Source organism: Thermobia domestica, chromosome 16 (genome assembly GCF_964235325.1).
Source record: "Thermobia domestica chromosome 16, izTheDome1.hap1.1, whole genome shotgun sequence".
NCBI lineage: Eukaryota > Metazoa > Arthropoda > Insecta > Zygentoma > Lepismatidae > Thermobia > Thermobia domestica.
In genome coordinates this window covers 100,284,441-100,311,709 of record NC_137469.1, presented here as the reverse complement: position 1 = coordinate 100,311,709, position 27,269 = coordinate 100,284,441, and the positions used below count along the sequence as shown (strand labels likewise).

The 27,269-nt window shown below is 34.6% G+C and overlaps 1 protein-coding gene across 6 annotated transcripts in view; it reads left to right on the top strand.

Moving 5' to 3' along the window:
- Positions 1-22,169, top strand: part of Nuak (Nuak family kinase 1) — a 308,387-nt gene extending 286,218 nt beyond the window's left edge. For 4 of the 6 annotated variants that reach the window (XM_081742812.1, XM_081742810.1, XM_081742811.1 and 1 more), the window contains 2 exons: positions 9,652-13,057; positions 19,719-22,169. In XM_081742812.1, the coding sequence (XP_081598938.1) occupies positions 9,652-13,057; positions 19,719-19,881 (3,569 nt within the window). In that variant the 3' untranslated portion in view covers positions 19,882-22,169. Of the gene's footprint in view, positions 1-9,651; positions 13,058-16,694; positions 16,825-19,718 lie in introns of all 6 variants that reach the window. The other 2 variants (XM_081742814.1, XM_081742813.1) reach the window with 2 other exon arrangements.
- The last annotated feature ends 5,100 nt before the right edge of the window (positions 22,170-27,269 follow it).

Below are 27,269 nucleotides of genomic sequence, written 5' to 3'. Positions count from 1 at the left end.
TTTTTTTTTTTATTGATTTATGACTTGTACTTGGGAATAAAAGTAGCACTTAAGCATTATATTTTGCAGTACATCCCACACATATTCGCATCCCTCAACGTTACTTTTGTTTCTGTACAGAGGGGGATTTTCCCCTCTTTTCTCCAATTAGCCTGTATTTATATTTACTATACCTAATGTGTTTACTGTATTCTCCATACTTTGTACAATTTCCACATGAGCTGTGAGTAATGTAAATTTTTGTAGTTTCTCTGTAACGAACAGTTTCTCTACAACTAATTATGTCCCAAAAGTGTCCATTATTCAAAGATTTCACTGTATGCAAATAATGAATTATTCTAATTGTAATCTTCGTAACCAAAGAATTGCAGGTTTGATTTTCGTTACTGATTAGTTTGACACACATGAGACTTGACACTAGACATCACATGAAACCTGAAAATGGGAAGAACTGATTATCTACACTTGTCCAAGTTTTAGACATAGTGAAGGGTAAGAAACCAAATAAGCCAAATAATCTAGAAATAGTCCCTACATGCCAATACACATACTGCCCTTAAGGTTAATATGTAACGTTTGTATTTTTTATTGTTTATTTGCTTTAAATATAAAGACATAACACTGATAATTAGTCTTAATTGTAACAGATTTAGACCAACATTGTGTTCTGTAGAATGTAGACTAATAGTTCAAGACAATGTCAGTTTTTTAAAATTCAAATAGCATTTTGATGGAAGGAAAAGAAAGTAACATATTTGATGTTTTTTGAGAAGCCCTCTATGTAGTTTCTGTTAGAGAAGATGAGGGTCTTGAGCACCAAGATGGCGCTTTGGAAGACTGTGAGTAACAAAGGGACCTGTTTTCGTTTGCAGCCCCTGCTAGTGTGCGTATCACAGTGCATGTTCCTGGACGAGGGTCAGCCACTCTCCCCCGTTCCCGCCCGGGGATTGCTGGCAGTTCATGCTAGTGCATCTAGGTTTTCCAGGCTCTGTGGTACAGTTATTTTTTATGCTGTCCTCTGCTCACTTAACATATAACAATAATAATAATAATATATTTTGTTTTGAGTGCTTGTGTTATGTGTGTGTACGTGTGAATGTGTATTTAGCTTGCTTTATTCCTACATTTCCTCGAATGTGCTTTGCTTAATTCATTCAGTATGGTTATGGCTTTTTTTTTTCGTTTTATAAATATTTACATGGTAATTACTAATCCAAAGTTATATATAGTTATATTTATACAAAAAGGTGAAAGTGTAAAGTTATCAGTACCTTTTGGCTATGCGTAGATTTAATACACCAAATTGACAGCAGAACTCCAGCTTATTCTACCTTCATATGCTGTAGTATATTATTCTACCAGCAAATGCAAAGTTACGCAACTAGTAATTGTGGTACAAATTATGAAATAATAATGATATAGTAGTTAATTGAGTATCTGCATGGTTGATTATTTAAAAAAAAAAAAAAATGAAAAATTTTGTAATTGGCCAGACGTGTTAAGTGATATAATAAGAGATAATTACAATTGAAACTATTTTGTTTCTTTCATTGCTGTTTATTTTATCACAACATAAAGTGCTATTTGTGGTATAAGTTCGTCTAATACTCAATTACAGTTCCAGATCTATCCTACTTTACAGTGATAAACGCTGTGTTCAAAGAGTTCTTATGTCAATTTTTTTTTTTTTTTTTTTTTTTTTTTTTTTTTTTTTTTTTAAATTTACGTGTTCGTTTCAGTTTATAAAGTGTACCCATAGGATGTTAGTTCAAAAATGTCCGTATCGTAGTAGTGTGTTCTGTCAATGAAGTAGATATCGCGCTAAAGCCTTTGATCTAGATTAGAATTGAGCTTTTAAGCTAAACCCGTGGCGTTACAGATCGCTAAGAATCATGACTGACAAAACAATATTTTTGTGTGGGTGATGTGGGTCAGCATGTCGGTTTCATCTATGTTTATTTTTAGTTTTCTGGGTTGAAATTCGCTAACTTGATGTCAGGTCATTTGTCCTATTGGGACTCGGCCCTGTGCTTCATACAACTTATCCGTAAACACATCACAGTAAACACATTTAGCTTTCAGGCCAATTAAGAAAATAATATTCACAGTAGTGAAACTTTAAATATATAGTATAATCATCAGTATAAAATAATAATAATAATAATGTACAGTGTATTAAAGTCTATTGCAGATTAAATTTATTATCTTTATGTAACACACTATGTTCGAGTGTAACGGGACTAACAATACATAACGTTAACCAATAATAAACTTAAGGATTTTTTTTTGGGGGGGGGTGTCGAATAATTGAACATAATATGTAATATTTACAGTGTCGTAAAAATTATCATCTGCACTGTAATATGAAAATGGAAACTAATATCTTCGTAGGGAGTAGGGCATAGTACGACATGAAGTTTTTGATTTGAATACCCCATGGAAGCGTAGTGAAAATACAGAGTTCACACTGACCTTGAAATCAAGAAAGGTTTTAAGGAAATTAAAATGAGCCAGGGAAATGTTTCAAACTATGCTGAAAATCAGAGAAATCTATATTTCACAGAAGAATAGGATCTTTTTTTCTGCCCACAGAAGATATGAAGAACACCTCAAAGAATCAAGACATACTCAAGAGAAATGTGGAAGAAAGAAAATCATCTTTAGAAATAAAGAAGCTTGAAGAGCACTAATAATAATAATAATAATAATAATAATAATAATAATAATAATAATAATAATAATAATAATAATAATAATAAAATAACTTACGTTTGTTGGTTGCAGATAATCAAAGAGAAAGGACAAATTATGATATATAATTTGTTATACCATCCAGGCCGTTTGTGGCAGACACATGGAGTAGTAATTATAAATAAGCGTAGCTTCTTTTTCTTAGGAAAACTAGGCCCTCAGACCAAGCGACAGTTCACTGACTCCAAACTCCGGTCCTCTGTCTAGACAAAGAGATCGGTACTTTTAGCGGACGGATGAGTGATATCTCTGGCAGCAAGGAAAACGCGCAACTGTTTTTTCCCAACGGAGAAGAGAATCATCTTCGGTCATCTAAAACCCGAGAACCGTATACTCTGACAGGCCCGAAGATACCAGCCATTGTCCGAACTAACGTAAATGTGAGAAACTCAACGCTAGAGGAGATCACTTGTGACCCTCAGCTCTTTAACTGGAATTAAGCCCAAGGCATCAGCTAGGTATGATCCGTCTAGAGATAAAGCGGCAGACCGAACGTAGATAATTTCTTGTTAAGAACAATGGCGAACAATAAATTTCTTGTTAAGAGCAACGAGGAACGATACACCGTGGCCACAGTGTTTCCACTCGTGCAACATCTCTCAGCGTGGCTCTTGAACCTGAAATTTCCAAAAGTATTCTTCGGAAATTCGGTAAACTCAGTTTGTAAATTAGCAACACTGTTTCATGGGAACATTGTATTTATTTGTAAATGAGATGGTGGAATACACTGAATCATGCAATATTCAGCTATGAAATCGCGAACTACATTGTTAGGTTAATAACTAGTAACACCTAAACTAAGACTCTCGTGTCGCTACCTGAGACTCGTTGATACGGCTCAATAAAGAATAAAGTTTGCACATCTAACATACAGAGCTCAAAGTATTCCAATTCGTTTAAACTAATAATAATAATAATAATAATAATAATAATAATAATAATGTTCAATATTTATTATTACTATGCACCAAGTCGGGAGTTATCTCCGTAATACTGAGTTCCAGTCGGTTTCGTTCAACAAAAATCAATATGTAAAATGACAGGCAATGGTTTGTCAAAGTTAAAGTCCACTATTATTCGTAAAATTAAGGGAAAATCGCAGGAGGAGGAATCGGTGTGTTCTTGGTGGATATTAGACGAATCACGAGCGATACGGTGAGTAAATCCTATCTTTTCTTAAAAATCCGCTGAAGTTGTGTAAATTGTCGGATGAAGCAACAAAAGTCCTATTGGCTAGATATTTGACAAAGTTTAACTAAAGACATAAATGAGGAAAGAAATCACAAATGTCACGTGAAACTTGCTAAGTGGGAGCAGATTGACCGAATTCTGAAATAATTTAGGTCCAACTAATTTTTGGTAAGTTCGAGAAAAGTACTTAACGCCGAAGATGGTCTATACTCGCCCGACGGCAATGTTTTTGCCCGCTTGAACCAACAGGCATTTATCAATAAACCTGTTCAGTATATCGGCTAGAAACTAAATTCCACTTTCATCGTGGTATGACCGCCGATGTATGATCTCATGCCGTGTCCTAGGGGCTAACTCCAGTTTCCAAGCCTGTGACAAGGTTGCTGAAAACTCTCTCTCCGAATATCTTGAATCACACACACGCACCACCGACTGAATTGCTTTTAAGTCCACATAGTAGATTCCTACCTCGAACTCGAAAGAGGGAAGTCGAACGCAGTCTAAAGCCGAGCACCAGACTCACTCACAGGGCAAAAGTGCCAGCTTTTAAATGATCTCCATTTCAGGGTTCCTCCCAAGGGGGATTTACCAACATAGAATTACGCATTTTAGACACGAGCAGTTGGAGGTGAGACCTTCTTAGAGGTCGGTGCACGAGCCTGACTTCGATTAACATTATATTGGTCTGAGACTTTGACAGATCCTTTCAAACAACGGATGGAAAAGCATCAAAACGGAATGAATAATGCTACTCTGGCCTGGCCAGACCAGTAACCCGAGATGTCTGAAACGTGATCAGATTATAGCTCAGACACCACAGATTCCTGTGCTGTAGACCAGAGTTCAAAGCCCGGCCCAGGAGTATCGTAATTAATTATTTAATTACAAGTTTCTTTCCTGTTTCTACCATAAGATTTTTAACATTGTTGTGCAATGTATTCTGTTTATTTCACTTTTTACCTCAAAATAGGACTCAAAACTCTGGAACCCTGTGATTTAAAAATGAAAAGAAGAACTAGAACGGTTATGGAGAGGCTGGAAACCAGTTATTGTTATTATCATTATTATTTCTAAACCTAACGATAAATGTTTGCAGTGTCACGGTCAAGGAAAAGCGACTTACTCAGTCATGGGAATTCAAGGAAGTCAACACCAAAATTTAAGTGTGTACCCTGTAATAGCAAATTTTAGATGTCAGTCAAATCGAATCATAATATGACGCATTATCATTACGTATAGGACCTTGTCAGACCTTAAGGAGTCACGCAACGGCACTGCATGGTCCTGCATGGTATGATTTTTTTTTTGTTTCAAGTTTAATGGGCTTGGCTGCCATTATAATAGGAGTATGGTTTTTTATAAAACTGTTTTTATACTAAAATGTCGTACTATATTCGGGTCAAGTATGGTAATAAATATATAATTTTCCCGTATAGATAACACAGTGACATTCGTGATCAAGAAAAGAATGAACATTTGTTTCGCTTGCTTTATTTTTAGTTGCATTTCGTAAGGTAATTATTTGCAAATGAGTGTGGTGCTATGGAAAGTTGATATGAGGATGGTCTATTTTTTGATTGGAATTTTCGGAAACAAGTGATGAATTAAACGTAGGTCTGTAATACGAGAAAACAATTGGAAAAATAAATAGTTCTCTCCCTTCAATTGTTCGTTAGAACTTCAAACATATTGAGCGTCTTGTACTTGCTTCTGTGTGTATTTTCATTATATTTCAGTTATTCATTTTCAATATATGTGTATTCTTAGGTTATTTACACTTTGGTTGTACATCGTATTCACAATTTCATTCAATGTCAGAGACAATTACGTACATTTTTTAAAATAATTTCTTTGATAATTTCTTGGTGTTGGTATCAGTTGCATGCTTTATTTATTATATATCAAAGTCACACTTGCTTCTTCGGTGCAGATTGCTTCCATCTTAATATAGTTTATCGCTTAGCTTCTTTAACGGTAACATTTCGTGACAGAAAAAAAAGAAACATGATAAAATTGATAATAATTTAGAACTCAGTACTGTTACTTACTATAGTTCAGCGGACAAAAGTAATTTCAACATATCTTCGTAAAAATCACTTAAAACAAAATCACAAAAAAATCAATTGTACGTATAATATCTTCGGCTTAAAAGAAATTATCTCTTCAATATTTCGGCTGAATTTCATAATCTTCGTGAAATAAGTATGAGATTTAAAACACTGTGAAAATTGAAGTGGGAAGGAAGGGTTCTCAACTTAGAACTTTCAATATATGTAAACTCCTTTACTCCTGATGAGAAATATATTTAAGATAAGTGTTAAGGGGCACCAGTCACCAGTGTAAATCGTATAAAGCGAATTCTTATCTTTCCAATTGATATAAAGGCTCACTAATTGCGAATAGGTAATACTATAAATCTTACAGAGCAAATACATATTTTTCCAAGTAATTTAATGCTCGTCAATCATCAATAGTTAGCTTTATAAATCTTATAGAGCAAATAGTTCTTATCTTTCCAATGGACACAAGGCTCGCTAATCGTCAAATTAAAGAGATGGCAGTATAAATTTCAAAAAGCGAATTTTCTTACTTTTCAGTGGATTTCAGGCTCAGCAATCGCTAATAGATTGCAGTGTAAATCTCATAGTGCAAATTCCTCTCTTTCCAAAAGATATAAGACACCAATTGCTAATAGATGACAGTCTATATATCATAAAGCATTTTGTTTTCATAATAAAAAGAATAAAATCAACGTACCTTGAATATTATTTTTATTTATATATCATTCTGCGATAATTTCAACACCTGTAATAAGTCTAAGTCTTCTAGAAGTCAAATATTAAGTTGACCAACCTACATTTTAATTATTGGAAGGGCCGCGGTGGCTCAGTGATGGAGCGTTCACCTCTGGTGCATGAGGTCCTTGGTTCGATCCCAGATCGCGCCAAATGAACTTTGTGGTGGACAAACATCGTGTGCGCGGGTTTCTCCGGGGTCCTCCCACTTTCTTTATTCCACTATTTCGCTCATTTCTCATAATCACTGTCCCCTTTAGCCTAGCCGGCATAACTGTGGGACATAATGCTCAAAGATTCCATTTCATTGCAGTTATTGGGTTCTTCTTCCACTTTTAGAATCGATTTCACGCTGCAAAAATATCCAAGTACTAATATTGGATTATATCACACAACTGTATAAAATAAAATAAAAAGATATTATTCTTGTTACGAACTGAGTGTATTCAAAATCCTATTACCCTGTTGATTCAGAGTTGCCAAACACTATGTGGCAATGTTTCCCAACTTTTATTGTCTGAATATCCAAAACATTACGACACACTTGTTTTGTTTTTAATTAATAATGGTATAAATTATAATAGTGTAAGCCTAAAAGTTTCTTCGGAGTAATGAATTTACAGAGCACGTACACAATGATACCAGATCAATATGTACTTTACAATATGTACAATATGTACTTTAGTAAAGACCTGTTGTATTAAAAATAAGTAATTTAACACTGTGTAACACAATCTAAAGATAATACGTCAGCTAAAAATAACATTTCTAGGCAGATTTTTGAAGGTACTTTTAGTTTACCTCTTGGCAACTGTTTACAATAAAGGCAATCCTAACGTTAATATGTCTCTCCAACCTGGCTGCCGAATTCAGTCAAAATATTGAAGAAATAATTTCTATAAGCGGAGGATGTAGGTTAGATGGATTTTTATGAAAATAATTTTCTTGTTTTCCCTAAAAATAATTAGGAAAGATAACAATATTTTAAGTTTTCACTGTTTTCGTACTATAGAAAATATTTATGTCATGGCTTCTTCGAAGGGCAACAAATAGTAAACATCAGTAATTGTAATAACTTTCTTCCTAATGCAAATTAATTTAAACTATGATATTATTAAATATTACACTTAGGTGGGCAAGAAGGAAACCAGGGTAAAAGTTTTTGCTATCTTCAAAATTTAATACTGGCTGTTTTCGAAAGTATCAGGTTGCTTGGAAATAAATGGCTGTTTTCGTAGTACACAATATTACCGCGATTTTGCAATGGAGAAAGCATAATCTTAGTCTGAAGCGACACCCTCTGCCAACTATTTGCAAGGTTTTCAATCCCACGCGGAAGAAATGTGACTCCCAAAGAAAATGAAGTCCTGGAAGGCATTTTTTGCATCATCTTTGTGTTTGAATACCTTTTTCTAGGAAATGAGTTGCATGAAAAAATATATTTTATAGTCTTTTGAATCTAAGTCAAGGGAGTATGATGAGTACAGGAATACATCATATAATTCAAGTTTCATGTAATTCATTCATCTTCTATTTCGTAATTTTTGTCACGTATAGTTTATCATTGTCTTGCAACATCAAAAAATCCTTATTGTTGACCAAAGACGAATTCTTGGTCAGTTTCTACACAGTACATGACAGCAGAGATGGTTACACGTAAAACAAAGAACTTGTAATTAATGACAACCATTCTGTTCACCACAATAACAACGGCAGCTTTAGTTTTGAAAGACATACAAACATTTTGTGATGCTTACAACAACATCCATCCGTTGCCCACTTCTCCTGCGGCTATCACACAAGATTTGCTTTTTATTACACATCCCAGTACTCTTTAGGGTCTCATTTTGGTGATAATTAAATATGGTGTTGCAGTTGTCCACCTGCTGTGTTTATGATGCACAGTCAGCTCCTGTGGAATCCAGTTGTACTTTTCTTTTTCTGCTTCTCTATTTACTATAGATAGTTAGAAATCGTTCAAATGGCAATTAGCATCCACACATTCCTTTAAAAGTGCCGTTATTCAATCTTGACATGTATCCTGTGCGTTCATCTTGGAGACTTTAGTCCTTGACACAATTTCTCCAAACTAGCAAAATACTGTCTGTTCAAGTGTTGACTCGAGTCTACATTTCATGCCTTCACTACGCTACAATACGTTTCCGCTGCATTAATGTCAGTTTTAAACTCACGCAACATAATTAAATTAAATCCCTAGTATCTACTGATAGCAGTTGGAAATCCGTTCCTTCTGCTGTTCTAAATTAACAGAATATCTGAGGAATGGTTTGTCTATCAGAAGGTTGTAGTTCCGAGTTCGGTCGATCAGTCCCCACAAAGAAACAATATATATATATATTCTTTCTTCAAGTAAGAATATTCTCGTGAAATCAAACAGAGCAAGCATCCGTATTAATTACTGTTGAGACTGAGGTAGTGATCGCAGTAGTTAAAATTATATATTAACTTCATTTTCCCTATTCAGATTTGATCCTATGTAACTAAACCTAACAATGTGGGTTCATGTATTACGGTAGTTAAGGTCATCTTATATAACTTTTTTTTTAATGAGTGTAATCCTAAAAGTCATATCTTTTCAAGAAAACAACATTTGCTCTATTATTATGTGTAGAATATTATTACAATGCTTGTTGGGTCATTGGAGCACTTTTTATATTATGTGCACACTTATTTATATATTTTTTGAAGTCACCATATACTGTATGTTTATGTCGATGTGTGCTGGTCATTGTAACGAAGTGATTCATAAATATTAAGTTTGCTTTGAGAAAACACTTCAGCTAATTTTTTTCTCACTGTTTTCACGTATAATTAAACACTGCTAATTTGTAATTATATTTATTTAACTGTATCATTACTGTAACCGATTGGTGATAATCTCTGTTTGTTCCAGGGTCAATGATGTCTCGTGGGAATGAAGATTTGGACAGTGATACAGCAAGCGAACGAAGCAGCAATTCTTTCTCCTATTACACTCCTAGCTTGGCTAGGAGAATCCAAAGATATCATTCACGTGGACCTAGTCAGGAACTTCACGATATACCCGATTGTGGTGAGAAAACCTCCCCCTCGCGTGAACACGATGCGGATCAGAACAGTGAATTAGAATCGACTATTCAAAAAACTTTGGCGAGCCGCAGATTAGCCCGTGCTCTTTCGCTTCATACAGCAAATAATGATAAACCTACTCCAAGAAATTTTATGAGACAAACAAGCGCTGGTGAAAGCTGTCCTGAAAGAAGAGAAATTCGACGGCTCTCAGATTACGGACGATCAGTGACATTAGACTATTTTGACCCACATTCATCATCACAAAATCGTAGCTTTAATACAAGTGATCATCGCCCAGAATTTTCGCGTTATTTAAGACAGAACAGTGATTATGACGGGAATATTTCAAGTTCATACGATAATCGTCGTCATTCTCATATACCGGGTGATCGACTCTATGAAGATAAAGAAGACAGATTAGCTGATTTAACGTCCTCACAAGAACGAAGACCATACACAGTATACGGAGAGTTTCCTTCAACGCGCGATCATCAATTATCAAAGCACAATGTTCAGAATCAAACTTCAAATAGAACATCGAACAGTGCAGTAAATGATCAAGATAGCATGGAAAGTAGAAGTAGAAAACAGAATGAATCTGTTCCAAGAAAAGGAGGAAGTATATATGGATCTGGTATTCCAACACCAATCTATTCTGTTTCAAGCCATGCCTCTAAAGAAAACAATACGAGATCTAAACACGGTGAAGAAAAGTCTCGACCTGTATCACTTCGAACTCGCTCTTCATCCCTAACAAGAGAAAATAAGCTGAGAGACAATACGTTAAGACCAAGTAGTAGCTTTGTTGAAAGTCCAGATACTCAAGAGACACATAAGATACGGGGTAGAACACAAAGCACAAGGCCTAAAACCATCGTAGGTCTTGTAACACATGAAGAAGAAGATATGGTTCCAAAGAACAACAGATTTGAATTAGATGTGAGAAGTACGTCTGATAGATCAATACTCAGCAGGTTTTTTAAACAACCCTCTGTAACTGAAAGTCAGAAGAATGGCTTCGAAAATTATAAGCATTCGGAAAATGCTCAACATTTTGATAACTTAAGTAAAAGGCCTGAAGATCTGAATAAAACAAACCGTGAAAAGGATTCGCCGCCTGAGAGTAAGCCTCGCCGAGTTTCACGGTTTTTGAGGCCGGATTTCTATGAAACACCACGAGAAGAGAGTGTTTATGCCAAACAGAAAGATGCTCAAAAAGCTGCTGAAAAGGCGGAAAAAGCAAAGAAAGATGAGACTTTGAAGAATCGGTTTTTGCATTCCATTGAAAAGAGATTGGAAAAATTCCGAGGGGAAGATACAAATCCGCCCAAAAGTCGTGTGGATCAGGCGATCTCATCGCTCAAAGAGAAAACAACAAAGCCACCAGAGACAATTACTGAATCATCATTACTGAAACGAGCAGTTTCGGCGAATAATTGTACACGAAGTCAGAGCTCAAGTGAATTGCTGCAGGGGAACAATTCCAAAGGAGGTAAACTTGGAAGTAAAGTAAATTCTGTTTTGGGACTTTTTAAGAAGTTCGAAGAAAATACACAAAATGAGGAGAAAGCATCCAAAAAGTCAGTTTTGTCACGATTGAGAAGAACACAATCTGTTTACGCTGGTTCTTCTAGTGACGGTGTACTAGAAGCACAAGGAGGTTTAATTTACAAAGACGAAATTAATACAAATGAACAAAGCGTTGAAAATTCGCCTGTGACTCAAAAATCAGACGCTCTTACCATGCGTAATTGGGTAGAGAAAACATCAACATTACCGCGTCCTATCAGAAGAAACGATGAGAATTCACAAGTTGGAAGTACTGGAAAAACAACACAAGCAAACTCCAAAGTAAAGCCACAAGCTATAACGAATGACCAAATGTTTCAATCTGTCTCTAATAGAGGAGAAATTTGCTCAGTTCCCACTAAAAATCACGAATTTAAACGTGAAGAAAGTCTTCCTCTACCGGTTAATCCCATTCATGATGATAAAAAACCGATTGTCAGAAAAAATAGCAAAAAGGGGAAAGTTCCAAAAGGGGAACCAAATCGTAATCACGTTAATGATGTTGTTCCTATAGCAATTCCAGAAGAAAAAATGAATCGTCCTCTTAGCGTAGAACTACAGAAAGCCCTCTACCCAATAAGAACAAACTCATTACCTGGGGAAGGAATCGGTATGGATTCACCCAACGAAGAAAAGAGTTTCAATAACTCATTTCAGGACGACGAATCTGCATCTCAGGACGAGGTTCGATTTGCTGCCGTTAAAAAACTCGATGGTTTAGATTCAGAATGTTTAGATGAGTCTTTAATTTCCCCAACTGAGGACAGTTTTGATTCATGGTCTGTGTGTTCGGACAGTATGGAGAAAGATGGTTCGTTAGTGGATGATGAAAGCGTCAGTGAGCGAATTAGACGGAAGAGCTTTTATTCCCGATTCAACGACATGGCAGTCAATCGCAAGAAATCAAAGAATCGTAAATCATCAAATAGAGATGTGTACGATCACCAATATTCACTGCCAAAGAAATTGTATCATCATGACCTTCTCGATGGAGTTAATTATAGTAGTTCTGGGTCCAGTGTTAACCATAAGAGCTCATCCCATTCTCTATCACAGAGATCTTCCAGTCAAGACCAGGACTTAAACTTACCTAAATCTTCCTTTTACTCCAAACCGGAACCAGAGCATTCTTATAAGAAGCGGTCTTCCATGAAAGCTAACAAGACTGGAATCAATGAGCCTTTACAAAATGGCAACATTGATGAATCAGGTGATTCTGGCTCGAGTTCTCGAAAATCTTCCATAATTTCTGGTACTGCAGATGATGCATCTGACTTGTTAAGTTCTAGAGAATTCCCAGTTACTCGTCCCATATATTGGGACCGCAAACGCGGTGTAAGTATGGACCGTCGAATGTCTACCACAACGTGTCCCACTCACTCTCTTTCCGTACATTCTTCTCTCAATTCACACGATGAACTTCCGTTCAGAAGAAGCAGTTGTGGACACATTGATCATCCCAAAACTCTCAGTGTTGCACCTGCAAGTACACGATTTACACCACGGGATTCGTATGCAACACGTGATGTGTCATCGAAGCGAATTGCACCAAAGCTAAATAATAGTTCTTCCTTAATTGATGGTGTTAGTGACTCAGGGAATTATCGACTAAGAAGTTATCTTGGAGAAGGTAACATAACGCCAGTGGATACTGCTCTGTCAACTAGGAAATTTAAAAGGTAAATTATTTCGTAAGGCTTCCGTATTTCTTGTTGTAATCATATATATTTTCTAGAAAAAAGTTGGGAACATTGTAGCTCAGTAATAGAGGGCTCACAGTTATGGCGTGGTGTCTGATTCCATCTATCATGTGCTTGTGATGTACAACAGTCAGTGGGGCTCTCTGAGTTTTTCTTTTTTCTTTCTTTCTTTTTTTTTTAAATCCACTTCATACTCTCATTTCACTATTTTTTTTAAATTTATCATTATTATACTTATTATTATCATTCATTTATCGTCATTATTTGTTTGTTATATTTGCAATTATCGTCATCAATCATTTATCATGCTTGCATTTAGTATCAATCCTTTATTGTACCTGCCTTCCTTAGCCTAAAGAAAATAAGTGTGGAACGTTATTTAATTTTATTTCGTTTCTAGAAAATACTGACACATTTTTCGTAACTTAACTACTTAAAAAATCGAAGGAGCTCTAATAAGTCGGGAAATTTATAATAATAAGTTTCTGATAAAATCTATTTACTTATACGCCAGAATTTTTTTTACATACTTTTAAAAATGCCAGCTAAACAATTGACGGAATTAGGCCTCTCTCCCGCTACTCATAATATCATACCCCTTATTGTATAGACAATTTATAGTGTTGGTATGAAATTCATACGATGGAAATTTATAATAGTATACTATTATAAACTATTGTGTCTGAAAGTTTCCGGGATTGTTAAGTTAAATAAATAAATTTTAGTTACCAAACTACAGAAGCAGGTGCACTTTGAATTAGAACTACTACTATTATATTTCATGTCGAGAGTGGCTTCTAGCCAACCAGAACAGAAATACTCGGACACATAGTTAAATTTATTGGCACTGGAAAACTGCTTTTAAACTCAAATGTTTGATACACATACACAAGAAAAGGACCGCGTTTGTACCACAATATATTAATCGCTATTAGGTGTTTTCTTTTTCTTAAATATACAGGGGTTTGGGTTTAAATTTTTATATTATAAACTTAAACAGAGTATGTCAAACATTACATGTTACAAATCGAAATAAATAGGAACATTTGATTTTACTATTTACTAATTACAAAGAAAACCTCTCCTACAACAACATGTAAATAACTGTAGCATGTTTGTTGAAAAAGTTTAAATAGAAATGCATATAGAGACACATCCTTTCATCAATGGTAACCCTCCTTCATAATATTGAACTTATTTTTCCAGCTGTTTCTTATAGTGACACATTTTACTTCGTACAGCGTATCGAACCATGATACGTACTGCACTGTAAGGGAGCCTACCAAAACCATTGTATTGGTAACCTCTTAGGGACGGCAAAACAATAGAGAACTTTTAATTGTTACTTCTTATTTTCCCCGTCCACCACAAAATATGACAGCATGTATAGTCAAACTCGAAATTAAACTGAAGAAAAGACTAAAAACGCATTGTTTGTACAGGCTCAAGCTTCTCATTGAGCCGGGGACCGCGGTGGCTCAGTGGTAGAGCTTTCACCTCTGGTATGTGGGGTTCCTGCTTCGATCCCAGCTCGCGCCAAGTGAGCTTTGCGGTGGACAAACATCATGTACGTGGGTTTTCTCAGGGTTCTCCCACTTTCTTCATTCCACAATTTTATTCATTTCTCATCATCACCGTCCCCTTTACCCTCGGTCCATAATCGTGGGACATTTATTGAGCTTTTTCTTGCTTAACGCTCTCAAATGATATCATCTGCCCTTTTGCGGTTTCATGAAATGAAATTAAATTTTACTTTAACTTCACATGGCTATGCGCTTTAGGCAAAAGAGACGGATGATGAATGAAAGTAAATGATTGTGAATTAATTTTTTGCGCTCCCCCACTGGAAATCGAAACCGGAACCACATGCACCAAATGTGCACGCGCCAGTTACCAGACAAGCTAGAGGTTCATATATCATTAGTGACGAAATGCAATCTGTAAAGACCATGTTACTGTAATAGCTTCTTGGTATCACAATACTTTGTTATATTATATACATCATTCCATTTTTCCAGTTTTGGAATGCAGTCAAAGATACCGAGAGTGAGTGTGTGATTGCTAAATCACTCAGCTACTGTGTCCATGTATTTCTTTGTAATTTCATCAAACGAATTTTTTTACTTCAAAAACCATTCTTTTTATATATGGACGGAATCTCACCGAGTTTCCCTCGTACCCGTTAAAATAATAGAATTTAACTGTTTAACAATGACTTCTTTGTAGTCATTACAGTGTTCCTTCTTTAATTTTCGTTGAAATATTAGGACACTCGTTGCTTTTTTCTCTTTTTTTAATAGATGATCATTTAGCCTAACATTTCTTGCTTCTTTTGATTAGTAGATAAGATCAAAATCTTTCATTTCACAATCATGTTGCATTTGCATGTTGTAAACATATGATACCAATATATCTGATGCATGAGTCATTGATAAGTGCTGTAGCTAGCTTTCCGCAAATGTACTTCACGTAGTGTAATGAAGAATTATGTAAAGAGAGAAAAAGGGGAGTTCGATTAATTAATTTGGTTTTATGACAAACAACACCGAGGTTATGAAGAACGAAATCTCGTACGTTGGCCCCGAACTGCATCAGAACTTGAATCCATTACAGTTGGGTGTGGTGTACAGACTCATATATATATATATATATATATATATATATATATATATATATATATATATATATATATATATATATTTTCACGCGCTATCCTAGCAACTGCTTGAAGTTGGTCACAAGGAAGCGGGTGAGGTTAGATTTACATCGAAGTTGCATCACCCGAGTGTGACGTAATGTCACGTGATATTATCATGGGAGTCAAGGTGGAACAAAACGACCCCTGCGGGTTTTCTAACCCCATTCGCTCCCTCAGCTATGTTTCGTAACGTAAGTAATTAACTTTTTATGCAGTATATATTACGTACAAGGCCAAATGGGTGTTATTTTCATCTTATTTTAATGATAAAAATGTTATGAAAATAAAAAAAAAAATACTTCTTGGGCCGGGTTTGAACCCACGCCAAAAACTATTTTCATTACTAGCCTGTGCGCTAGCATGCTCGGCCGCGAAAACGACAGCATATGGCCTTTGTTTTTTGCTTTATGTGTGCTACGTGGCGAGAAACGGATAACTTCAACCAATCAAAACCGTGTATTTAGCTCCTATGGCTAGAGTCGAGCGTGATTAAAATATATGCTGTACAGATCGTGAAAGGCTCGTCCCCTGTCACATATCATCCCTCCAAGAGAGGTAGAATACAGCACTACACCACAGGTCTTGGCTTATCAAGTTAAGGTTGCCTGAATATAATTTTCTCATCTATTTTGCGTTTTGTTTGGACGTGCATTTTCGCTGTTAATTATTCTATATATATTGTATTTTGCCTTTTTAAATATTTTTTTTCCTTTTATAATAAAATTTATTTCGTAGTATGAAGTCAACTTATTTAAAACTAATTTGTAATTGAAAAAAAAAATCTTTATTTTCTTATTCAACATTTTTCTTTTTTCTTTTGTTTCGATTTCTGAAACTTTTCGCAGGAATGATAAAAGAAAGCATGCTTTTTAAGTAATGTTATAAGTTCTTTTTTGTTTTCTTTTGCACTTTTAACAGAAATAAAAAAGAACCAACTGAGGACGGAAAAGCTTTGCAACCTGTTGAGAGCAAATTGAAAAAAAAGGTAGAAATATCTTCCAATCTCATAAAATAATGGATGCCCTCCATTTCATCGTATTATACAGAGGTATGATCAAAAAGGTTTACAGTGCCCCTGTGTTTTGTTTTCGTGTTCAAGTTACATCATCATATAGAGTGTATATTTATTTCTTGCATATGCTAGTAAATTCAACGAAGTCGTTTTTTTGCACTATTTCAATGATGATTGTTTTTTATGCATTACTGCTGTCTCCTTGAATTGAATGTGTTAAAGCTCGAGTTCCAGAATACTTCATTGTTTTAGTTTTAGTGAATTGATATCATGCAAATATATTTATTTTGCAACCTTTGCTAGCAATTATAATACAGGGTGTTTAAAAAACAGCTGGATTTTGTGTAAAGTTGAAGGAAACATAACCTCGCCATCTTTGTTCGGACACCAGCTATTTTTAATGAACTTCATTAACCTGAATCGGTTGCTATTTCAAAAGTGTTTTTGTTTTCGCAGTATGTAAAAGCAAGTATTTAAACACTACAATTGGTAACTCATATATAGATGCGGGTTAATGATGAGATAAGCGAATTTCTGTTCGTTTGTTGCATGCAAACAAGTCAAAATATCTTAGTTTTTGATTCAAGGATTCGTTCTTAAAATCATTAAATAAAAGACTGAGGCCTAAATGAAAATATTTAATCAAAATTGAAAATTACACTTTTCGTGTAACATTAATTTTGGGAGAATATTCTTCTAGTAATAATTTCGTTAGCAGAAAGACGAAATTGTAAGAATTTTTATCCGAGGTTCGACATTGAAAAACCAAGGAGAAAGAACATACTACCATTTATGTCTAGAGGCCTAGTACATTCCTATAAATATGAGCTAAATGTAATATTGCTTGTTTGTTTTTCTATATTCATATCTGTTTTTCTTCGAAAAATATTAGGCCAATATATATAATAAAGTGCTTTGTAGTCATTATACCGCATCGTATATATGCCCTGAGAAATCTTGAATGAAATGTGTCGTGGAATTCTGCTGGATTCATCGGTGCATGATTGAATTCTTTTGGTGTACAATAAAATTGTGAAAGTATGTAGGTCTAGAGTGTCAATCCCGCATGCTTTGCAAGCACGGTCTGAGAGAATCATACATAGATTTTAGGAATGTTGAAATTTTAAAAGATACTTCCAGAAAACGAAATATGTATTTACAATTACATAAGGAGCACTTATATAACATTCATCTTCGTGTTTCCTAAGACCAGAAGAAAACAAGTAGTCTTTGAAATATTACAGATGATGGTTCATAATTATATGGAGGTCAGCGTTAAAAATATATTTGCTTATATTTGACAGGTTTAGCTAACGTTACCCAGTCCTCCCAAGTTTCAAAACTAATATATTTTTGTTGTTTGTGGAAATCTATAAACATATTGCATTGTTTTCCTGTTTAGTTCTGATATTAATTTTATCTGCACAGTTCTTTAATAGTGCTTATCATATAAGTATATGAAATATGCGAATGAAATACGTATTAACTTAAATATAAAAGATAGTAACTTAGCCTATATCTGGGGAATTAAAAATTCTATCAAATGATTTCGATGTTCTCTGATATCTTTGTATATGACTTCTATTCGGCGATAAACTATTAACATTGGGCAATTTAAAGGTTGATTTGTTTTTCTTCCTTTCATAAAAAAATTGAAATTTTCTTCATAACATTAACTTACTTAACATTTTGTTGAAGAGGCAGTGATGAATTTAAACTCATAAAATGTGTGAAGAGTATAAAGTTGACATGGATTTGTTTTTTCAGGTTCTATCAATGCACTGGTGAACAATAGAAAACGACCCCCCCCCCTTCCTATTGAGCGAAGAGTTAGTTTTATGTAGCTGATGTTCTCGTGAACTAGCGGAGATTGTTATTTATTTATTTATTTATTTATTTTAACTACCATTACAGCTTGAAAAATGATAATTTTATTTACTTTTTCTCTGAGAAGGGATCCACAGAGAGACAGAAACTTACCTATATATTAATTAATAGTGTAGCAGCAAGTAGAAGTCACTGATAAAGATGTAAAGCGATCGTTAAAACTTTTTGATATAATTTTTTAATTCTTCGGATAGAAGTGAGATCTTTTATATTTGAGTTATTCATCAAATATCAAATCCGATAGTAACAATTAGTAATTTATGCGGAAATACATATTAGTTCATCGTTGAGTATGTGAGTGAAAGTAAAAGAGAGCTCAAACGTTTTTATTCCAACTAAAGAACGAGAAAAGAAACCACTTAAATTCTATCAAAAGTAATTTCCAGATTTTGTCGTAATCTCAAATTTGCTCCGCTAGATTTCTGATGATAGATAGATAGATAGATAGATAGATATAGATATATAGATAGATATAGATAGATAGTCACTATGTATATTTGCAACGTGTAATAATGTGATTCCCAAACTTTTTTGGCTCACAGTTGGTTAGGGTACAAAGACAGAATATAAAGCAGAACTTATTCTAATATTGAGTGCCATTTCTCTGTGCTATCATAAACTTACCACAATGCCATCATAAACTTACTAAAGTGCACAGTTCGAAAACCAATGTCTAATCTACATTGGTATGTTATTCTTTATTGTTTATTTATTAACAAAGTTTCAGACACAGCTCGAAGCCATTTTCCAATGTAGACATTAGGAAAAAAGATAGGAAGGAAATCTGCTAGTGTTTGTGTAGTCACAGAAACCATACCCAGCATTAGTCTGGTAGAGGCTTGGAAAAACACTAAATAAACCCTAATCAAAATGACTGGCTTTCGAGACTCGAACTCGGGACTTGCTCATTGGGAAATAGAAACGGTAATTATTCACATATTCATGTTCGAGCACTAATAGAGGCACAGAAGTTCACTGTAGTGTAGTTAATATAATATTTTTGTATTACACTGTACTAATTATACCACAATAATTATTTGCAGATATCATTCGTACAGTCCAACTGATGTTTCTCCGAGCTTTTGTCCATGGACGCCAACAGGAAATGTTTATTGGCCATCTCGTTCGGGCGTTGAACGATCCTTCTCACCAATTCCCACGTCACCTTCACTTGCAAGACATTGCCTGCCATCGAATCGATGTTAGGTGCATTACATAACATTTTTCTACATATGTATATATATATAGATATATATATATAAGTCTATTCCATTAGTATTAATGGACCAGTTACTGCATTATGTGGTTCCTTGAAAGAGTATCCTGATACAGTAAGGACTCTTAGCAAGAGCACGTTCTTCGTGAAACAGGCCAATGTTTCCGAGTATCTTCAGGAGAAAGAAGGATAAACTGCCAAATAACATCATGTTTATTCTACTTTTCGCTTCTGTACTAGACTGATCTCTTCAGTCATTACAACTATGAAAGACTAAAACTTTTTTTTTTTTTTTTTTTTTAATTACGAAACCAGAGCCATGTATATCTTCGTATGTTTTCATGTGTGTCTGTGATATGGTATTTTGAAGACTAACGTGTGTTTTATTAGTGTATTAGAAATTCATCGAGCTGTTTGGAAGCGTTTTAGAAACGAAATTTTAAAAGAAACAAAAAAACACCAATTAAAACAGAAAAATCAAATATACTGCCTGGGGAAACATTAACGATTTGAAGTCCTGTTTAGTGACTCGATTTGTATCTGTAAACATTATGTTAACAGGATAGCATTTGGCATTTTACTGCAAAGTCTGACTAGGTATTATTCATATACAGGGTTATTATTATCGAAAACATTAGCAGCGTAACAGATGAAGCTTTAATCACAAATCAACATACTTTGTTTTAGAGACTTCACCGTGTTTCCAAATATCGGCAATATTATTCTTAAAATTTGTTTCATTTGAATTGAAACTTAAAGTAGGATATGTGTAATGATACTTCCTGTTGAAAATTACTAAGTTAATTTATTATTATTATTATTTTATATTGTTCTCTGGAGAAATGTTAATAATAACCCTGTGTAGTATTTAAAGAAAAAATATGTGTATAGATACACAGTATGGAGCTTGCCTTTGGAAAATAAAGGCATGGGCATTGTGATACGATGGTGCTAGGAGCTTGTTTTAAAACTCTGTACGAATCACTTGAGTACAAAAAAGAAAGACAACCTCATTTGTTTTTCTTCTATCCTCATGTAAAAATTAAACTTGTAGAAAGTTTTATTTTCCAGCAGTCACTTTTCTCTTTCTTGACAAAAAACGAAAGACGAATTATTAAAATGCTCAGAATAGATAAGGCTAACACAGCGAAATTTATATTTTGATGAAGGAATATAATTGAAGTTTCCAGTTTTAAAGTTAAATTTATTATCATAGGGTAAAAATGTATAAAAGAAAGTTTCCTTTACGTGTTTATAGTGTAGGATTACGTTGACTTTTTACAACAAATTAGAAAAAAAGAATGCTTAAAATTAAATTTTAAGGCACTTAATAGGTGAGAAAATAGTTAAATTTAATACTATAATTGTTGTTGTTATCAAGTAGTGTAAATGAAAAGCGCAAGTAATTAAGAATGGTTGATTTTGTATTTCGAAAATGTTAATACAGATAAAAAAAAAAAAAAAAAATGGTGGCATAGCTTGAAGAAGTCACGTTGTAGACGTAAAAGAAGGTATAAAACAGGAATTGTGGAATGGAAGGAAGGTACAGACTTATAGTTAAGGAAAAAGGATGTCTAATTTTTTGTATGAGATAATTGTATTATTTTTTTTCTTTTAAAATAATTTTAGTTTAAAGCTTGTTGTTAACCGATTTCGCTTCGTAATTTTAGAGCACAAGTCAACGAAGAACAAAAATTAATTTTAAATTCCAGCATTTCTTCGATTGTATTTATTTGTCGGTGCCATTTGTAAAGAAGTCTAAAATATTATATTTGTTATAGCTTTAAAAAGAAGTTACAGATTTCTCTATGTAAATTAGGCAAATAATTTGATATTTAAACCTCTTACAAGGATATCAAATAGTTTTAAATTAATGTTTCTGTGATGACCACTAAAGATAATGTATCCTTTAATTTTTTTTTCTAGTCTGTTAATAGTTTAAACATTTTAAATAAATTTATGTCCGATATAGAGATGAAAGAAAATAATGACTGGTATATCTGATACATTGAACAAGAGTTTTACCCTATGGTAATTACGTGAATTATGTGTTAGATTTCTTTACGATGATTGTTATATCCTGGAACGAAGCAAACGAACTTAAAACACTAAGGAGATACAACAAAGAAAAGTTGTGCAACTTCTTCGTACGTGCAAATTACAAAATCAGATTAAATGCTGTTCACTATATTTATGAATGTAATTTAATTATTTATGGTTAGTAAAGTTCTCAGCTGTAGAGTTTTGTTTTTGTAAATAAAAATAATTTGTTACTGTTTCTTGTGTTTTCATACATACCTTGTTGCTGTGTTAAGTTTAGCTTCGAAGATTTTTCCTCTGTACAAGTTAGAATTGTTGTTCGACTTGGAGTGGTATAAAGTACAAAAATAATCAATACGACAAGTAAACTTCTTTGATTATAGAAATAATATTTTTGTTATTAAAAAAAAAAAGTGTTAGATTTTTTAAATGGTGACATTTGTAATTTTACTAGCAGAAATACCTGTTATTGGCACGAATAGAACAAACTTATGAAGAATTTTTGAATCATCTTTCGGACCTTAGAATGCGCATTTGAATCAAAAATGAAATTACAAAAACCCAAGAATTAATACAGCTCTTTTCGTTAGAATACGCATTTCAATCAAAGTGCAATGATAATGCTAAAATCCCAGGTCAACTGAAGTGCTAACTATGTTTCAAAATTCGCTTCAGATGATTCAGCTTTTTTCCCCATGTTATGAGATACATCATTGACTTGAATGTGATGGAAAAACTATAGAAATTGACCCCTTCTGTCCCCTTTCTCTGGAAACAGAATTTTTGAAAAAAAAAAAACTGGGACTCATGTCCAGTTACTTTTAATGAGATATTTATATACTGGATTTCATCTCCCTAACTTGAGGAATTCCTGAGATCTATTTCTGGCATATTTTTCGAGCTCTCTCCCTAGGGTTTGATTTGATTTGATGTGAGTTTAGTGTCCCTTTCAACAGTGAAGCTATATGAGACGTGGGCCTACATCTTGACGTGGAATCTGAAATACATGAGCTCCCTTCGGAAATCAAACCCAGTCTCCGCGCAGTGAACGATTACATGTGTTGGATGATGAGGCCCTGGAAGCAGTTATCGAGGAGGACAATGGTCTAACGTGGGATGAACTTGCACAAAGATTCGTGTTTCCGCTGAAGCAGTCAGACCTCACCTGCATAGAATAATGAAGTCATACAAGTTAACCAAGCAGGTACCGTACACATTGTCGGCAGCCAACAATGAATAACGAGTGACAGGCCGTTTGTCCTTGCTCAGTCGGCTCAGTAACACATCAATCTTGATCTCTTTCTCACTGGTGGTGAAAAGTGGGTCGTCTTATGACACTCCCAAACGTACCAGACATTGGTTGTCGCCACATGACTCTATTTCTCACACCTCGACCACCTCTCTACCCATGAAAGGTTATGCTCGCTGTATGGTGGAATTGTCGGCAGGTGGTGTATTACGAGCTCCTTCCACGTAATCAGACAATCACTGCTAACTTCTACTCTCAGCATTTGCAAAGGATGTACCGTACATTGCGGCAGAAGGAGTCGGCATTGGTGAATTGCAAAGGTGTGTTGTTCCTGCACGTCAATCCAAGCCAGATGTGGGAAAGAGGACCCGGGAACCCTTCAGTAACTTGACTGAGAGACACTGTGCCATGCATCATATTCACCGCACCTTGTGCGAACAGATTACTACCTGTTTCATTCCCTCAACAACTTTCTTCGTGAGAGATCCTTCGGAAATGAGGGAGACCTGCAGAACGCACTCACGGATATATTTTTTTTCAGCCATGACTGCTTAGTATTATCATCAAAGTATTGTGCAACTGCAGGAGTTGGCAAAAAAGGTGTTGGATCCTGGTAGAGATTACTTCGAAACCTAAAGATATGTACCGTGCACTGTATTGCTCTTAGTTTATCAATGTTCTAGAACGACAAGAACTTTTTTCGTTACCGGATGCGACAAAGGTCTTGATGATGCGAAAATATTGAATTAAAAGTGACGCAATCGTGGGTACAATTTGCTTCATGATTGTTAGAAGGTAACATTATTTACATATTTCAAGATACTATTATGAAATGCTATGGTTATGGTTACGATGATTATCCCAAACGCTTTAATTACAGAATTAAGAACAGTTTTAATTTTATCGTGTGATCCTTTGATACAACTTAGCCCATCGATTTATATGGAAGATTATTTTTTTCTGGATAAAGAAGTGGAACTTTAATGGCTTGCTTTATTGATTTCTTCTTGACACTTATTTAATATGCTTTACTCCCTGAAAATCAAATTTTTGTGCTATATAATTTAAATTTAAATAATTTAATTTATATATAATGAAAATTCGTTTTGAAAACGCAAGGTATATTTAACTATAGGCTTGCCATACGTCCCGGTTTGGCCTAGACAGTCCCGGTTTCAGAATGTAATCCCGGTGTCCCGCCCGGTTGCCGAAATGTCCCGGTCAGTGCAGGGAAGCTAGCTAGCTTTAGCCATGGAGAGACACAAATCAAGTGCCACTGATGTTGCAGGTACACTCCAAAATAAGAAGAAAATATGGAAGAAAGAATAAACTGTAATTTTGTTCCTGTTGGTTAGAGATGCAAGGGCTCGGAAAAAAAGCCGGCTTTTTTGGAAAAAAACTCGGTTTTTTCTGCTTCGCTTTTTTGCTTGGGAAATTTTGGACTTTTTTCACAATTCTGCTTTAAATTGATAAATCAGACTTTGTTTCGCTTCTCTATAACACAAAAAGTCATTTAATTAGTGGTTGATGCTGATAATAATATAAAACCTCAAAAATAAACTATGAATTTCGAAAAGATATTTCAAACAATTTTTCTTCAACATATTTACATTATGAATTCCACAGGATTAACCAATGTATATAATAAGAAATTTTTAACCTCCTATATACAAAAGTAAGCAGAGTTGGCAAGAACCATGGTTGTTTTTGAAAATGCCAAAAACCCGTTTTGGGGGGGATGTTTAAACCAGGCTTTTTTGGTTTAATCCAGGCTTTTTTGATTTAGATTTTTTGCTTTATGTATTTATATTATATATTCACAGAAATAAGTTTGTTTCGCCTTGGTGTTATTATGCAACAGCGGGGTTATGCCGGAAGAACTCCAATAAGCTTAAAGAAGTCCGATCAGTAAATTTCTTAAATTGAGAATCTCCCGCCCTAGCCATCGAGAAAATCCCGTCATTACATGAAATGTAAGACAATAACGGGAAAATCTGCTTTGCATGTAAAATTTAAAGGTCAACGTATCATAATCAGTACGCTAAAACTGAGGTATTAAATTACAAATTTAGTACGTAGATATCATTGAAAGTCCAATCCAAGCTAATGTTGGAAGCTACGTAGGCAATCGATAAATTTTGCCAATTTCTATCAATATATTTAAGCAATCTTGGCTTCTTTATAAAACAACAGGCATTTAGGCATGCAGATATATACAATTTGGTTTCGTTTCGCATGTTTAGGCTTAACATCCTTACGAAATACCGAGGTTATCAAGAAGAAGACTTTCGCTTATAGTGACATAAGGACCGCTACTTGGTTCATGCATGAAAGAAGGGTTGTGGTTCGACCGAGAATTGAACATGGGACACCTTGATTAAAACGTGAAAGGGAAATAAAACTATTGCAGATGGTTTGATATCTGGAAAGGTCACCACACTGAGAAAAAAAAGACTAGGATTTCCGTGTGGATACATCGTATTTACTCGGGTGCGCTCCTTAAGTAATGTAATTTCATGTATAAAAGTACAGCAGGTGGGAACACCATGCCAAGTCTGGAGTTCGGCTTCGAACTAGACTCGCTGTGATTGGATAATTTTATTCACATGATTGATTTCGTGTTAAAAACTATTACTCTCGTAAGGTAGGGAGTCACAGATTTAGAAAGAACCAAGAGGGGACAGTCGTAGGAAGGTGGTAACAACATTATGTACGTAAGTTACCACCGTCGGAATGGGTATGGCGTTAAGACTAGATTTGAAATGGTGGTCCTACAATACAAAATTTTCACTGGACGGTGGTGTAGACCGTACTACGGATGAAACAACATTACTTAATGTGGTGAGGCGCGTAACCTGGTAAAAACAGCATTTACATGCCGACTGGAATATGCATTTTTCTCCGTGCATGAAGTTCACACGATTCGCATTTTTCATTCCTTTTATTTATTTATTTATTTATTTATTTTGTTTAAACCAGTTATTAAAAAAAAGTTGGTGTACACCAGCCAACCCTAAAAGTAAACACTTCTTTTTAAAAAAATACACAAGTAACTAGCAAAATAGTATGTAGTATTTTTACTTCAAAATATTCCATACCCTCTTTTTGAAACAAAATAAAATAAAACATAAGAGAAATACTTAGATTTATATGATACACTTAAAGGCTGCACATCTCTAGAGCTTTTGGTTCTGTATATTCTTGAAATTCTACAGTTAAGTTTTATATAACCACCATCACGGTTTACCCAATCCTCAAGTTCTCTGAATTTTTAACAAGACGGATTCAACATATCATTACGGAACTTCCCCCCCCCCTTAAAAAAAAAAGGAATACGGAATATATTTAAGTTAGGCTAAATACAACTGCACAACAAACATGACTGAGTAGAGCTTTTGCGCTTCTTTAGGTAAGTCCAGGATTCAACCAGCATTCGACTATTCTGACAAAGCTTTTCTTCATTCCATCTGTGAATGTAGAAATAGTGCGTGTACTGTGAGTTGGCCGACTTCCTTTCTTATTGTTTTTAAATCGTTATTATTACTAATTACCAGCAATGACGGTTTAGCGAAGGTTAGGGGGGCGGTCTTTCGGACTGAAACCCGTTCACCAAAATTACGGAATGTCTGCAACAAACGAAATATCTATTAGTTATGCCTTTACTCATAAACTTTAAGCTCCCGTCAAGTAAAAATGACGAATGTTTAGAAAAACTAAACATTAGTAAGAAAAACCCTTCCCAAAATACTTTTCTAAATCCGCCACTGATTCTCAGTATAAAATGATTTTTAAGGTTGTATCGGGAAGATTATTGCTAAACATATAAACGAAACGAAATATTAGTTATGCCTGTACTCATAAACTTCAAGCACTTCCCAAATAAAATTAGGACTTTTTAGGAAACGAAACAATCAGAAAAAACCCTCCTAAAGTACTTTTCTACATCCGCTACTGATTATTTGTATAAATTGGTATTCAACGTTGTGTCCGGAAAATTATTGCTATATCACTTCACAGCTACAATATAACAGAAATGTGGAAGTACGGCTTGACGGATATATTGAAAAACGCACGCTTTGACGGATAAAT